The 14944-nt window shown below is 34.5% G+C and overlaps 1 protein-coding gene across 1 annotated transcript; it reads right to left on the minus strand.

Annotated features, from left to right (window-relative positions):
- Positions 1 to 8976: 8976 nt before the first annotated feature.
- On the minus strand, positions 8977 to 14766 carry LOC112513148 (5'-adenylylsulfate reductase-like 5). The gene is made up of 4 exons (XM_025119314.1): positions 14342 to 14766; positions 10654 to 10829; positions 10008 to 10132; positions 8977 to 9516 (listed from the first exon to the last, which is right to left on the minus strand). Exons 1-4 carry the CDS (start codon positions 14519 to 14521, stop codon positions 9125 to 9127), a joined length of 873 nt encoding a protein of 290 aa, XP_024975082.1. The 5' UTR covers positions 14522 to 14766; the 3' UTR covers positions 8977 to 9124.
- Between the last annotated feature and the right edge of the window lie 178 nt (positions 14767 to 14944).

Below are 14944 nucleotides of genomic sequence, written 5' to 3' on the forward strand. Positions count from 1 at the left end.
CTCAAAATCACATAAAACCATATTATAACATCGATTGAGATAAAGAATAAAATGAAATATTAAAATCACGATGTATCTCGTTGCATTGCGCGAGTACGTTTCTAATGTAATGTAATAAGAATGATTTAATTAACGCTCCAATAACATTAATCCCTCATCCTTATATAAAAATTATTCTAAATGTTGTATAATATAACAAACATATAAATCATTTAAATAATAATAATAATAATAATGTACCATAATACGAAATATAAATAAGAAAAAAAGAACAATTACTTTACAAAATTTGTATGTTTAATCAATCATAATTCATAAATAATCAAAAATAATAAAAATTAATGTAATATTATCTGAATTATTTGAAGACAAAATATTTGTTCAACTAATTAAGTTTTTATATTTATCTATACTATATTATAAAGCATTTGAAAAAAACTCTTAAAAACAACTTTTTATGCGTAAAGTACTGTTTATTAATGCATATTACTTAAAACTCAAGATTGCAAGTAGATTGTGCGTAAGTACAACTTATTAAAGCTCCATGTTTAAATTCGTGTAACTAGCTGCAGATAAACATAATCAAATAAATGATAAATATCTCATTTTGAAATATAAAAAACCTAAAATAACTAGGATAATTATCAAGTTCTATTAAACCAAATATAAATTACTTCGTTATTGAGCCTAAATTAAATTATAATTAAAAAATGACACAAAAAATAAGAAATTTTAAATAGTTAATTTGATACTAATATCGATATATTTTCGTCAAATTTTTATGATATCTTCAAATTTATATATTATTCAAAAATAAAAATATTATCATATTTTCAAATTCACACAAAACCATATTATAACATCGACTGAAATAAATAATAAAACAAAATGTATCTCATTGCATTGTGTTGAATACCTACCTAGTTAAAAATAAAACATTGAGTCAAATGTTCAATTATTTTGTAAGAATATTCTGAGTTTGAAATGTTGGAAGTTTTCAACTAGGGAATAGTATATAGAATTTAATTACGTGCGTGACGTGGCTCATTTCCGAGTGAAGTGCACGAATTAGCTTCATGCTTCTCAACGCCCTTACTTTATTCACTATTTTATTAATCAAATTATATTTTAAATAATAAAAAATTAATTAAAATAGCCATTTTTACTGATGGTTTATTTGTTAACCATTTCTCTCATATCGTATTTAAAATGTCATTTTTTAAATCAGTTTCATAAGTATAAAGACCAAATATGTAAAATAGATATAAGTCCGTACCCACAACTTTGCGGAGGTGTTCGGACTAATTCATAGATTTGGTCTCTACACTTATGGATTGGGTTCAGTAACTTTTTTTTACACTTTAACTCATCCGTAAATTGTTGACCTACCACTTTTCAAAATGGTGATATTTTGGTAATTCTAAGAGGGAAATGACTAAGAGATGAAATAACAATTAAAAATGACTTATTTTAATTAAAATAAATTATATCAAAATCAATCTTTTCTTAAAAAAAAAAATAGTTTCTTTTAAAATAAAAACATCCAAACAAAATACATTGTATTTTGATCCAAATTTATCATCAAGTTTTCGTACTTTTATTTGATTGAATGAAAACGGTAATATGGTTATTGTTCGTTGTGGTCTTGACTTTCAAAATGTAGACTCACCGACTTGTTGACATACAAACACACACGACATTAATGCATATACCACACTTGCATTAATAAATATCAGTTGTTTTTTAATTATATAATATATATATATATATACGATAAATACAATAAATAAATTTGCATACATTTTTCATATTTAGTGAGTTTTGAATCTCTGACCTCCTAAGAAGCCAAAAGCACTTTAATAATATCATTTGTTTTCAGGTATCATGTTTTCTTGGCTCTTGTCTGGTTCATCCGGTGAGGAAAATTACCTACCGGGAAAGCGTTTAGTAAACGGTCTCTTACATAAAATTCGGTGTAAATAAATCAAAAAATATAAAATTTGGTTTAATATTATTCATTTATATAAAAAAAACATATTTAGAATCTTATATTTCAATGAAAGATTTATTGTTATATATTAAAAAAGATTTATTGTTTAAATTAAAGAATGAAATATAGATTTTAACAAATGATATGAATTCCTAATCCTCCATTCACGTTCCCTTCTTCCTATAAAACCCCCTTCCTTCCCACAGCTCTCACCACATCTCAACGATTTCCGTACTCAATCACCCCTGATTTCAAACATCAACAATGGAGATGATTAAGCTTTTCGTCGTAATGCTGGTTGTGATGATGATGGCTGTCGCAACTGTCACCGCCTCTGACGGTCCTGCTCCTGGTCCCGTCTCTGATGCCACCACGGTCTTCGTTCCCACTGCCATCGCCTCTCTCTCCGCAATAGCGTGTGCCTTCCTCTTCTAATATACTGCATCTGATGCATACTATTATTTATTATATATACAAACATGATTCTTATGGAGTTGGTTATTTGTTGTTAATGTTTGAAATTGGAGATTATTAATAATAGGATCATGTTTAAATACGATTCATCGAATGTGTCTAATTTTAATCTCAAACTTGTGGTCGGTTAATCAACGATGATAAAGGAAATTGTATGCGATTGGTGTAAGTTCATGAATGGTGCTGGATTACTATTAGATGAACTGTAAACAATTTACGAATCTAGACGGAGTAATTGCAGCTTTATGAAAAAGCACTTCTTCAACGAGTGGTAAATATTGATATGAAAACTAGCGGTACGTCTGAATGGCCATCCATGACTTTTCGAGCAAGTAAATTCGGAGGTAGCTTTTTGGTTGAGAATAGGAGCAATTAGTTATAGAGGGGTGTTTGGGATTGCTTATAAAACAACTTAGTCATTTATTCCGGTGTGGTATCGGTAATAAATATTTTTGAGTGTTTGATAAACAACTTAAATCGGTGCCAAATCGGTAATAATGAGTTTTTAATAAAGTTAAACTCTTCTGACTTATAATAAGTTGATAAGTGTTTTTATTAAAAAACATAATTTGTTTCAAATAAGCAATCTCAAATACCCCTAGGTCTTTCCTTTGTAAAATATAAGAACCAAAGCTTGAAGAGTTTCAGAAACTCATATTATCCTTTCTATATGAACGATTAAGTTTTAGAAATTCATAGATTTAATTGTTTTGATTTAAAACAAAATCTAAATTAAATTTTTTATTAGATAAATTTAATAAAAACATACATTTTATTCTCTTTAATTTGACATTTACAATGATATGAAAATCTTGGAGATGCTAATGCACCCTTAGACCATCCTCGAGAGAAAATAGGATAGTTGTGTGCTCCAATAGCTATGATATATTGTATGGTAAAACAGAGAAAATAAATGAAAATCTTTATATAGGTAGGCATGGGAATGGGGCGAGGACCTCAATCCCCATCCCCGTCCCCGTCGGGGAATATAATCGCATCATCATCCTCATCTTCATCCTCAATGGGGAACGGGAATCCCCAACGGGGAAACGATGATTTTTTTTCCGTTTATGTAAGTTATTTTAAATTAAATATGTGAGAGACCATACATGTTTAAATCTCAAACATTTTTAATAAACATAAAACCAAAATGAATTTATTTTAATGCAAAAAAAAACCACAACATCATATAAAAACTAATAACCTAAAACTAAAAAAATTCAATTTAATCCAAAAAAAACTTAAAGTCACATGTACCAAAAGATATCGAGTAATACAAAATTATATCAAATAATATACAAAACTTATCGAGTAATTGTATTTTGACTTGATATCCAAAATATTACATATTAATATCTAAAAAAATAACAATTTTAGATTATAAAACTAGCTATAAAATAGGAAATTATGAATTACCGCTTTAGTTGTAATTATATATATATAATTTATTAATTAATCTATATAACGGGTACGAGCGGGGCGGGAAGTACCATACCTGTCCCCGTCCCCATCCCCGGTTTGAGACAAATGGGGATCCTTGTCCCCGTCCCCATCCTCGATTTAGCAGGGATTGCCCGTCCCCGACCGGGGCGGGTGGACCGGGTTCCCCGACGGGTCGGGTCCATTCCCATGCCTAATATAGGAGAGAGAAATCACCAATAAGAGGTATTGAAAATAAATGTTTAAAAAGAGAGAATTAATATTTTATCAAATGTATTGAATATTTTAGTAATATAGTTAATTTTAGAATTGATGAAATAAGGTAGTTGTTTAGAAACAACTATAGCATGCATGTTGGAGATGCTCTTATATGTTGTTGAATGCATCTCTATCTACTATTTCTTCCTCAAACATATCAAGATTGAGACCTAATTTACATTTTAAAGGCATGATTTGACCTGATTTTGACATTAATTGGAGGATATAGATATGAGTATCGACAAGTGTCAGGGTAGAGATAGGGACCATGAAAGCATGGGATTTGATCGAACCTTTTTGGACAATTCCTAACAGAAAAGAGGGATGCCAATAAGCTCACAGATGGGAGACCGAGCCAAAATCCAATTTGTCAATCAGTAAATTCATGTCGTGTAACTTGACAAGACCTTCAAAACAATTTTTAGGGTGTGTGAACCTAGCAACACCCTTTTCTAAAATCAACCTACGGGTGTTCATTTTACTGCCCAAACAACATAACTCGTCCACACCGCACCAAACCGTGCAGTTTGAAACTTTCATGGTACGGTTTCTACTCTGTATTTTTTTATACAACATAATGAGATTTGGTTTACGGCTTCCAATAACCCAAATCGCGATGCAAACCGCATCACATCGTATATAAAACTTCTATTAGTTATATATATGATATATTTTTATAACATAAAAGTAATCATTCTAAATAGCTTAGTGGTTATTTTAGTTGTGGATCTTGAATGGATTGTTGAAACTCGGGAGTCGGATAAAAGTCAAAAGATGAAATACCTCGATTGAAAGATAAATATTTTTGAGTAAATCAATACTAAATTACCTCAAAAGCAAATCTATATTTAACATCAACTAATAATAAACCAAATCTTACATAAAGTCTAGGTTAAGGTCGAGTGTTACTAAAAACCCAACAATAATCGCTATCTCCAAAATAAGGAAGACCTTCTTGAGAGCTAAATCCTTTTCAGACATTTAACTAGCACTTAACTTTTCATGATGTCGCTAGTACCAGTCCCTAACTCTTGGATTTGTTAACTTTTGAAATTTTAATGGTAAAACCTTGGTTTTGTTATGAATTAAAGGTTTGAGTTTAATTTCTCTTTATATGCTCATAATATTTGAATCTTGGTCTTAAGTTGTTTTGATTACGGATTTCTCCTAATCATCGTTTTTTAAGTGATTTTTGTAATTTAAAGAAGTTTTGTTGGTTCCTTTGAGTTCTTCTATTGATAAAATCATTTTGGGGATCATTGGAATGTTGGAAATCTTTTGATTTTGGAGTTTTGAGATTTCTAGAATTACAAGTTAAAAAAGCAGGGAAGGAAAAACGAAACAGAAAGTGGCACAACGAGCCATATGACCTAAGTTGTGTGGCAGGTCGCGTGAAACACTGTTTTGAGTTTTTTTTTTCTCATTTTTGTTTCTTGTCATTTTGGGTCTTTCAGGGGTACCATTTAGGTGCCTTAGAGTTTGTTTAGAGATAAGGTTGAGTCTATCTCTCTTCATTGTGATATATGCTTACTTTATTTAGATTCAAGTGTTTGGTTTTGAATTCTCATATCCGGTTAAAGTTCATAACATCAAATATCGTGTCGGAGTGAGTTTTCTTATAACCTTTTTTGAATTGAAATACATATGTTACTAAATGATTACAATTATAAAGTGATACCTTATTGGTATGTTTGTTTTATTACCATTATATGTGTTACAGTGTTATTACCACTGGTTGAGCCTAGGTGCCAACGTATATTCCACAGGGATATTGAGTCTGGGTGCCAACTCTACGATTAACAACGATGTTGAGCATGGGTGCCAACTTTACAAATAACGATGATGTTGAGCCTGGGTGCCAACTTTATATCTGAATGAGAGAGAGTTTTTGAAAGCTTATGGTACGATTACTATTTTCGATAGATTTTTATTTGAACTGGTTTTGTTGCAACATTACACTAACAGAGATTACCTTACTAGACTGTGTGGTCTAACCCTCCTTTTATTTTCAAAAATATGCATTTCAGGGCAGCCTCGTCTAGAGAGTAAAGGAAAAGGGAAATTGTGAGATCATCGATATGGATGTTTATATGTGGAGCCTATGGAAATTGTCTAAAGTCTGCTTTTGATACATGGCTTTGTGAATCTTTTGTATGAGAGCGTTGTTAGCAAAAAATTTGTATTAAACTTCTAATGATTGTAAAGATTTTGTTGGTTATGGGACCTAATGTGTAATTTCAATATGAGTTTGATTCATGTATATTATATGTTATTTCTTATGTGATTTGGCGGATTGTTACAGTTGGTATTATAGTCTGCGTTTATGGGGTTTAGGTATTTTGTTTGATACCTAGACTTAAACTAGGTGGTGTTATTGCATAATAATATGTCCCTATCATGTTTATAACCGGTGGGACATTAAATATAATGGGTAAAAAGAACCGCATGTGCGATAAATTCAAATTGCATTTGGTCAATGTATTCATGAGTTTATAAGAGCATGTTTGTACTTGAATACCTTACTATATATGTGCATGAGATTAAATGTATATTTATCATGTGATTCAATAGATAGCAAGTCATTCTCGTCACTCAGTTAGAACTGCTTCTTTTACTCTGGATGGGGCGGATCATCGCTCAAAAATAATCCAGGGAGATCATTTGTTGACTGTGTTAGAGGCCGAGGGAATGGAAGGGGAATCAGAGAGCCAAAGATTAATCCGGAAATGATAACGATTATTAGGCTCGAGGTCGAGGTAGAGGCTTGGGGCAAGGTAGGGGTGTACATCAAAGGTTACAATTCGAACATGAAGCTTCAATTCATGAAAGTCCCGCTAATGGCTGAGGCAGAGGTATCCTTAGAGGCCGAGGTCGGGCTAAGAATCCTAAATATGTCGGGGGAGACCCATATTCATCAAATATAACATAACACAAAAGTAGGTCATGTATCAATATTATCGAACGGCATCTCAGGTCCATTGACTTTAGTGAACACTATGTCAAGTGTCACCTCAAGTCCTCAATACCTTTAGTGCATACTCCTTAACGGTCGTCACCTCAAGGTCACTGTACCTTTAGTGCACTCCCAATCTAGCGTCACCTCAAGGATACGAGATAGCAGTGCCCATTCGGCCATTCATTCTCTAATTGAGTTCCAACCTCGAGTTTCCCATTCGACCTTTAGCGTCTACTCACTAGCATTCAAGATATGAACACCATGCTTTCTACTTGACAACATATGGCATTTAAACCTCATGCTAAGGGTTAAAACATCAAACCGACAACACTCACGGTCCCAGAGTCTGACTCATAAGAGTTTACCTCCGCAACATCGGATGACCACAATGCTTGCACAAGAATTGGTCACGAAGTGAGAACATCAAGACTCCCCACTTATCAAATACGACTGACTCACATGCCTATGGATCTAGTCATTACAGTTTAGATTACATGACTCCAAATAAATGACCAACACACTCAAAAAATGTAATTTTCAAATAAAATGCAGTAAATACATATCATATTCAAAGCTCAACATAGAGTAAATTAAACTGCACAAATGTCTCCAAAACTCATATGAACCACAATCAACACAATATACTCCACACTTATTTGATTGCTCAATAAAAGTCAATATAGGTAATAGAAACACATCTGACCAATGTTTATGCAAAAACATGCTCTAAAAGTATGACCAACTCGAAAACTCAAAATTGGTTGGGACAAATCATTTTTCAAATGAAATCATGCTATTTATATCTCTAAAATGTTTACTAACACAAAAGTGTGCATTTTCCAAAAGGTTTATATAACCAAATACATTAAGAAAGCATTAACGTCAAATCATCTCCATTTATGCAATAAACCATAGAAGTGACGCACTCTTGTGATTTTATTTATTAAAATATCCAAAAATCCCAAATATTGGGTATTTCACAAGACTATAAACCAAATGTACCCAAGATGCAGATATCATAAAATAAACAACACATTTGAAAAACATCAGTAAAACATCTTAAGACTCTAAAATGAACATTTTTTGCATGTATAAAGTTTTCACAAAACAACTTGAACTCATCTTGCTAAGTTAGGTTAAACCTGGATTCCAAACCCAAATCTTTAGGTTCCAAAGGTGGAGACTTAAGATCCATAAGCTAGACTTCCAGATCTATGGTGTAAAGCTTTGGAGAACACTCTCTTAGACAACCAAGGTCTATCAAAACATCTCAAAGAGGAGAGGGGGGTTAAGGATGCAAAAATATCAAACCTTAAGTCAAGAAAGAAGGATTTAGATCTTGGCCTTTCAACTTCTAAGAACCCTAAATCATCGAGAGAACTTTAATATTTTTGTTCCCCCTTTAAAGAGCTTCAAAATATAAAATCGTAGCCTTTGGAATCGCCAAATCGGATAAGAGACGAGAAAGTTATGACCAAATGAAGAAAACCTCGAAACATCGCGTTTTTAACCCTCAGGGGCCGAAAGCGACCTAAGTCGCTTGGAAAGTCATCCGAACCCAAAAATCATCCTTCCAAAGTCCCAAGTGACTTGTGAAGCGACTTAGGTTGTTTGGCAACCAGCTTCACACTTTACTTTGTGTTTTAAGTTGTTTTGCAACTTTTCGTATGACCAAACTTGCATGTGAGGTCTCTTAATGCCCCAGATGACTTTCAACATAACTTTTCTTCATCCCAAATCAACCATGACCCTTGATTCAAATGCCATAAACATTAAATAATGGATGAACACCAAATGGCCTGCTAAAACAAATCTATACCCTTAATTTTTCAAAGAAGATACGGCCTATTTTCCCTCAACCATATAACTTGGAAAGCATAACACAATGCTTGGAGCCAAAATATACATATTAGTATTATATATATTACATAAGTTGTTCACCTCAGTCTAATTAATTGTTTTATAAAGAAACAAGTAAAGGTTTATGATTCTTCATTTATACCATCTCATGCTCTTCCTGAAGATGTCTCCCCCAAAGATAACGATGCCAATACGCGAGCACTTCTCGCTCCGTTATGGAACTTCCTGCTTTTGCTAACTTTCAGCTTACTAAATGCCGACTTTACATCAAACAGCTGGAGAGCGTGCGTCAAAACCTGTCTACTTTCTCCAAAGATTGCCAGATTCAACCGCGGAATGTATGCTACCCATAACGCTATCACACTCGACACCACCTCCGGACATAAAATTAGGAATGCCTTCAGTAACACCAACGATAAGGAAAACACCAGATACGGTTCCTCACTCATTATGTCCTTCCATGAAACAACACTTCTCGGTCTGTTTTCTGAAGATGGCATCACTTGATCTTCGGTCAAGTACATCAGGGGCTCAAGTCCTAGAAAAACATGGTCTTCATGTTAGGATCACCAATCACACACATAAACAAAACAAAACCAAACCAAACCAAACGAGCTCAGCACATCCCACCTAGAGATGGGGTCCGGAAAGGGTAAGATGTAAGAAACCTGACCTCCACCATGAACAGTAGTAGACAGCCCAAATGATGAAAAGTGTGTGAAAAAGAGAAAAGCATAGAAGTTTAAATTTTAAAAATTTGGATATAAGTAATCAAAAAGATGCATAATGCCAACAACACACATGGTAATTATGATTGCAGAAAATATATAATTAAAAAAATGCATAATTCTACAACCATTGATATATAAATCAAAAAGATGCAAAATTCCACAATCAATGATATAAAATCAAAACGATACATAATCCCACGACCAATGATATATAAATAAAAAAGATGCATAATTCCACAACCATGACATTTATCATAAGTACAAAAAGTATGCTGAAACCGAATTATTAAAATGCTACCTGTAGTTCTTTGATAGAAGTCCGAAAGGGAGTGCAAATTTTTTGGACCATGATACTGCATTCGGGTTGTTCCATTCACTATTAAAATTGACGGGACGCTATGAATTCCATGCTTTGAGAAAACACTGCAAGGATTACATGAAGTAACTACGTATGTACAAAACATCTCCGGAGAGGAAATTGAGCCCTTTCCCTACTTATTGCAAATATAGAAACAATAATACAAAATCGACCGAACTAGTTCAGGATAAATTGACAAAACTGTAAGTCAAATCCTGGGATGTCGCTTAGGAAAACATCAAGTTGACTTGCAATTCCGAGCCAAAATTCTAGTACTTCCTAGCTAGCTATCTTCTAATGAGACTGAGAGAACAAAATCTTACCCTGCCATCTGAAACACATTAAGGTTTTTTTAGGTATCAACCACCTTAAAAACTTGTGCAATAGATTAAGAGATGGACCACTAAATTTATTTCAGTAAAAAGAAGAAAGTACTGGAGAAATCTAGCTTGTGGCCACTGTTATGAACAGTTGCAGGCTGTGGTGAAATAAAAGCACACAGCCATACATGCACGTAGTTACACAAAATGTTGTACTCCTGAATGAATTGCTGATTATAGAAACTGAATTAAAGGCAATGTGTTACCTTGGCAGAGCCGAAGATTGTTTAACCTTTACATGCATAATTTGTGGATACATTGAAGCAAGAGCATCAAACTTGGGTTGTGCATTCCTAGAAAACGGACACCAGGAAGCATAGAATAATATGGCCTTATAAACATTCGTTGAACTCAAAAGCCTGTCAAGAGACTCTCCATCCATCTGCAGGTGGCATATAATTAAATACACTAATAAACACAATAATATGCTTAAACCAGTTCATAGAAACACATTCTAGAAGTTAATAAACATGGGCCACCATACTAATTACCACAATCCTTCAAAATGTTGATCTGTAACCAAATGGATTGAGGTTCAGTCAATCAGTCCTATCTGGTTGAGTTTAATGACTGAAATGGGATAGAACATATTCAACACTAAAAGATTGTGGAGACCACAAGAACACAGATCGGAGATCCGAGAAAACTCTGGTCTAAGATTGTGAAGGCTCCATAATAGATTCTGAAGGCTTAGAATCAATGAAATTAAAGTTCTTTTTGGGCCTAATTATCAATTAGAAGATTTAGCTTGTATGAATTGCTATTGATTCCTTGTAACATGAACATAAAGACACAAGCACAGATCCTGGGTACTACTGTTATGTTGGTTCCAGAAGTAACCAAGAGGTCGACATAAATTATTTTTGACCAATAAAAGAGAAGTTAATGTAGCGTTTCTTCAATCTTTTAGGAATCAGCAACAAAGGATCTCATATACACAGCATGCTCATCGAGGAGGAGATAGACATGGATAGATCCTTGCAAGAGGTCAGACTATGATGTAACTCATGTAAGTTGGTCAAAAGCACCTTATGATGTTTATACAGCTCTACATTATTCTTGTTGATTTAAAATTTGAAGAAAAGATCCAATAAAGAAGGAACTGTAACCCTGTGACGACGAGACGGTGATGGAGCCTACCATATTGTTTGTAAATGCAGTGCCAAGAAGATTTACAGTTCTGGAGGCAGCAATCTCCAATTGTTTGCGCTTTGTCTGTTGATAACTAACTCGATTGAATTGATGTTTAAAGATACATGCAGTACACTCTATCCTAAGTTCCATACGGATGAGTGTTTCTACTTCCTTTTTAGAAAATTAATGCATAAGATCCTTTAGTTTCACAGAAAAGAAGGTTATTAATGTATTACTGTTGCAATTTTAGGCTGTTTGGACAGGACATTAGTATTACAAACATAAATATGCTTGCTAATCAGGTGAAACCTATGAAGCTCCAACAGGTGACACATAAGACCCAATCCTCAAAAAAGTTAACAATTCTCAACAACTAGGTAAGGCTACTACGATATCTTATGTTAATTTTAAGATACTATTTCCATCCACTAATTTTTAGAAATATTTGACGTATATAACATATTACGAAAAGTAAAAATGCATTCACTAAGGAGTACAACACATGAGCTCACAACCGAAAAAAAAGGTTAGCTTGTCAAAACAACTAGATGAAGGTTACCATGATATAGTACATCGATTTTAACTGATCCTCTCAAATCATGAATACAATATATGAAGCATTTCCAATCTCCAACTAAATAAAATTGTTACGATCAATCGAAAATCCCTAGTCCACTTGGATGATTCTTCAGGTAGCGTTTGGTACGCAGACATTATTGGACAGGACAAGACTGGACAAGAGTATGTCGGGTGTTTGATACTAGGATTGGACGGAACAGAACTAGACAAGCTACCCCTAAAAGTTATTTGATGATTTTAAATATCATATAATAGTTATAATTAAAACAAATAAAATAAATAATTAAAGAATTTAATTTATAAATATTTGTAAATTTTCATATAAATAAATACATACATATATAATGGCACCAAATTTGGATGAAAATTTTGATATAATTGATGGTAGTAGTGATGGTGGCGGAGGTGGTGGTGGAGGTGGTGGTGGCGGCAATGGGCGGTGGTGGTTATGGAGGTAGAGGCAATGGTGGTTGGTAGACGACTGTGGTTATAGAGGACATGAAGATGGTGGTGGTGGTGGTGGCGGTTAACAACAGTGGACGAGGTAGTTGTGGCTGATGTAGTGAAGATAGTGGTGGTGATGGTTATGGTGAGGTGAGGTGGCAATGAATGGTGGTGGCTGATGGTGGTTGTGGAGGTCGTGGAGGAGGTTGTTGCAGTAGAGGAGTTGGAGGTGGCGAATGGTGGTAGGTGGTCGACGGTGGTTGTGGAGGTCATGGAGGAGGTTGTTGCGGTATAGGAGGATTTGGAGGTGGCCAACGGTGGTGGTGGTTGGTGGCCGATTGTGGTTGTAAAGGTAGCAATGGACGGTGGTGAAGGAGGTTGTTGTAGTAGAGGAGTTGAAGGTGGCGAACGGCGGTAGTGGTGGTGGCAATGGACGGTGGTGGTCGACTATGGTAGAGGTGGCGATGGACTTGGTGGACGGTGGTTGTAGAGGCAGTGGAGGATGTTGTTGTAGTGGAAGAGAAAGTGGAGGCGGCAGCCGGTGGTGGCGGCAGCCGAAACTAGCGGTGATGACCATTAAAACAAATATCATATTAAGGTTATATATCAAATTTGGGTAGATTAGTAATATTTTAGTTTTCGTCTCATCCTTATCCCATCTTGTTTTACCTATTTTAGTGCAACAAGAAAAAGCCTCTTTTGTCTCACTCTGTCTCAGTTCTTGTCTGTCTCATGTCGCGCCAAACGTGGAACAATGAATTCTTGTTCTGTCCCATGGTGCGCCAAACATGGGTCAGTGAGTTTTGTCCCGTCCTGTCCCATGTACCAAACGCAACCTTAGTAAATGGTTTCAGCCACATCTTAGCAAACTTAGGGCACAAGCCCCAACACAGAAAAATCCAGGCTGCATTGGCCGATAAGGCTGCTGTCAAAAGTTCATCAACATAACTAACCGAATCATGCATTTCCCCAGGTGGCAACCTCGAAACAGTTTTATCTAGTGCCAACTAGTTTATGTCTCTCTTAACTTTCTCTATCGATGTAAGGGACATTGCAATTACGTCTAATATTCCTCATTTTGTGCACTAAATTTCAAATACAAGAAAAAAGTTTTAGGTAGGTCATGGTACTTGTTAGTCATGGAAGGTGAATCTTCAGACAGATTCTGAATTGAGGTGAAGTCTGAAGGGTTTAAGGTCATTCACGGTGTGCAAGGGATGTGCCATTCTAGGAGTCTAAACACAAACAACCACCCTCCCCTCCGCCTAGCTAGTCACCTCCTCAAAGAGGAAAGAAGAACAAAATTGATTTTTTTTTTGGCAATTATCTTGTTTATCATAAGCTGAGCAAGTCTCAAGCACCTCCTAATCATCCTCAAAAATTCGAAAGATGGAAACTCTCAAACTCATTACCGTGACATGTCTGAAAATACAAAATCATCATAAAAGCCTTTTATTCGTGGTTTCGGATCGAAGCGAGCTGCTGAAAAATCGAGACGTTTTACATGAACATAAACCACCAATATTCAAATACCCTAAGCTATTGAAGAAAAATTAGACGATAAATAATCAATGCACATGACAACATACAGAAATCAGCGAAAAATACCAATTAATTCAACGAATATAACATAAAACGAAAAAGAATTTCACACACACACATATATATATATATATATATATATATTCATGTATCATGATTCTTCAATAATAATAATAATAAACAACCAAAACCTACCTCGATCGGCGAAGAATATACGATTGTGGTAGGGCACTGATGCTGTAGATCGCGAAGAAATGGAAAATTTTCAGGATGACACCTCGATGACAGGGACGGAGAAGATGAGGAAACAGAAAACAAAATCGACAGGGTAATGAACATGAACAACACAGACAATTTCATCGACGACGCCATCATCAATCAAGAACGATGATTCCCTCTGAATCTCGATAACTCCTGACCCTGTCGTCCACAAATTTGTATGTGATCTATCTCTTTTGGTTACCAAACTGGAGCAATTCAACCCTCCTCACTGTCTCTGTCTCTCCCTGCGTGACAATCTGACGTTGTAAGAAAGTGATGATGATTTGGAAAAAAATCCAAGCTTTGCACCTATACCCCTTGTATTTGCCCATTGTTCAAACTTAATTTATCGTAAAATGATATCCCACTTTTTGGTTGAAAATTTAGTTTCTAATCAACAAAGTCTCTGTTGATGGACAGATTAAAACATTATTAACATTATTCGTTTAATGTAGCGTGATACGTATCGATTTTAATGTTTTATTTTATTATTTGTTTTTATCGATATTATAATATGATTTTATGTAATTTTAAAAA

Source organism: Cynara cardunculus, assembly GCF_001531365.2.
Source record: "Cynara cardunculus var. scolymus isolate 2C chromosome LG 1, CcrdV1, whole genome shotgun sequence".
Taxonomy (NCBI): domain Eukaryota; kingdom Viridiplantae; phylum Streptophyta; class Magnoliopsida; order Asterales; family Asteraceae; genus Cynara; species Cynara cardunculus.

Excerpts from the sequence above, each read along its gene's own strand:
- LOC112513148 (XM_025119314.1), bottom strand. The coding sequence starts at position 14,521 with ATGATGGCGTCGTCGATGAAATTGTCTGTGTTGTTCATGTTCATTACC. Across the intron at positions 10,830-14,341 it reads TATATTCTTCGCCGATCGAG|ATGGATGGAGAGTCTCTTGA; the intron begins GTAGGTTTTGGT and ends TGCCACCTGCAG. Across the intron at positions 9,517-10,007 it reads CTTCTATCAAAGAACTACAG|GACTTGAGCCCCTGATGTAC; the intron begins GTAGCATTTTAA and ends ATGTTTTTCTAG.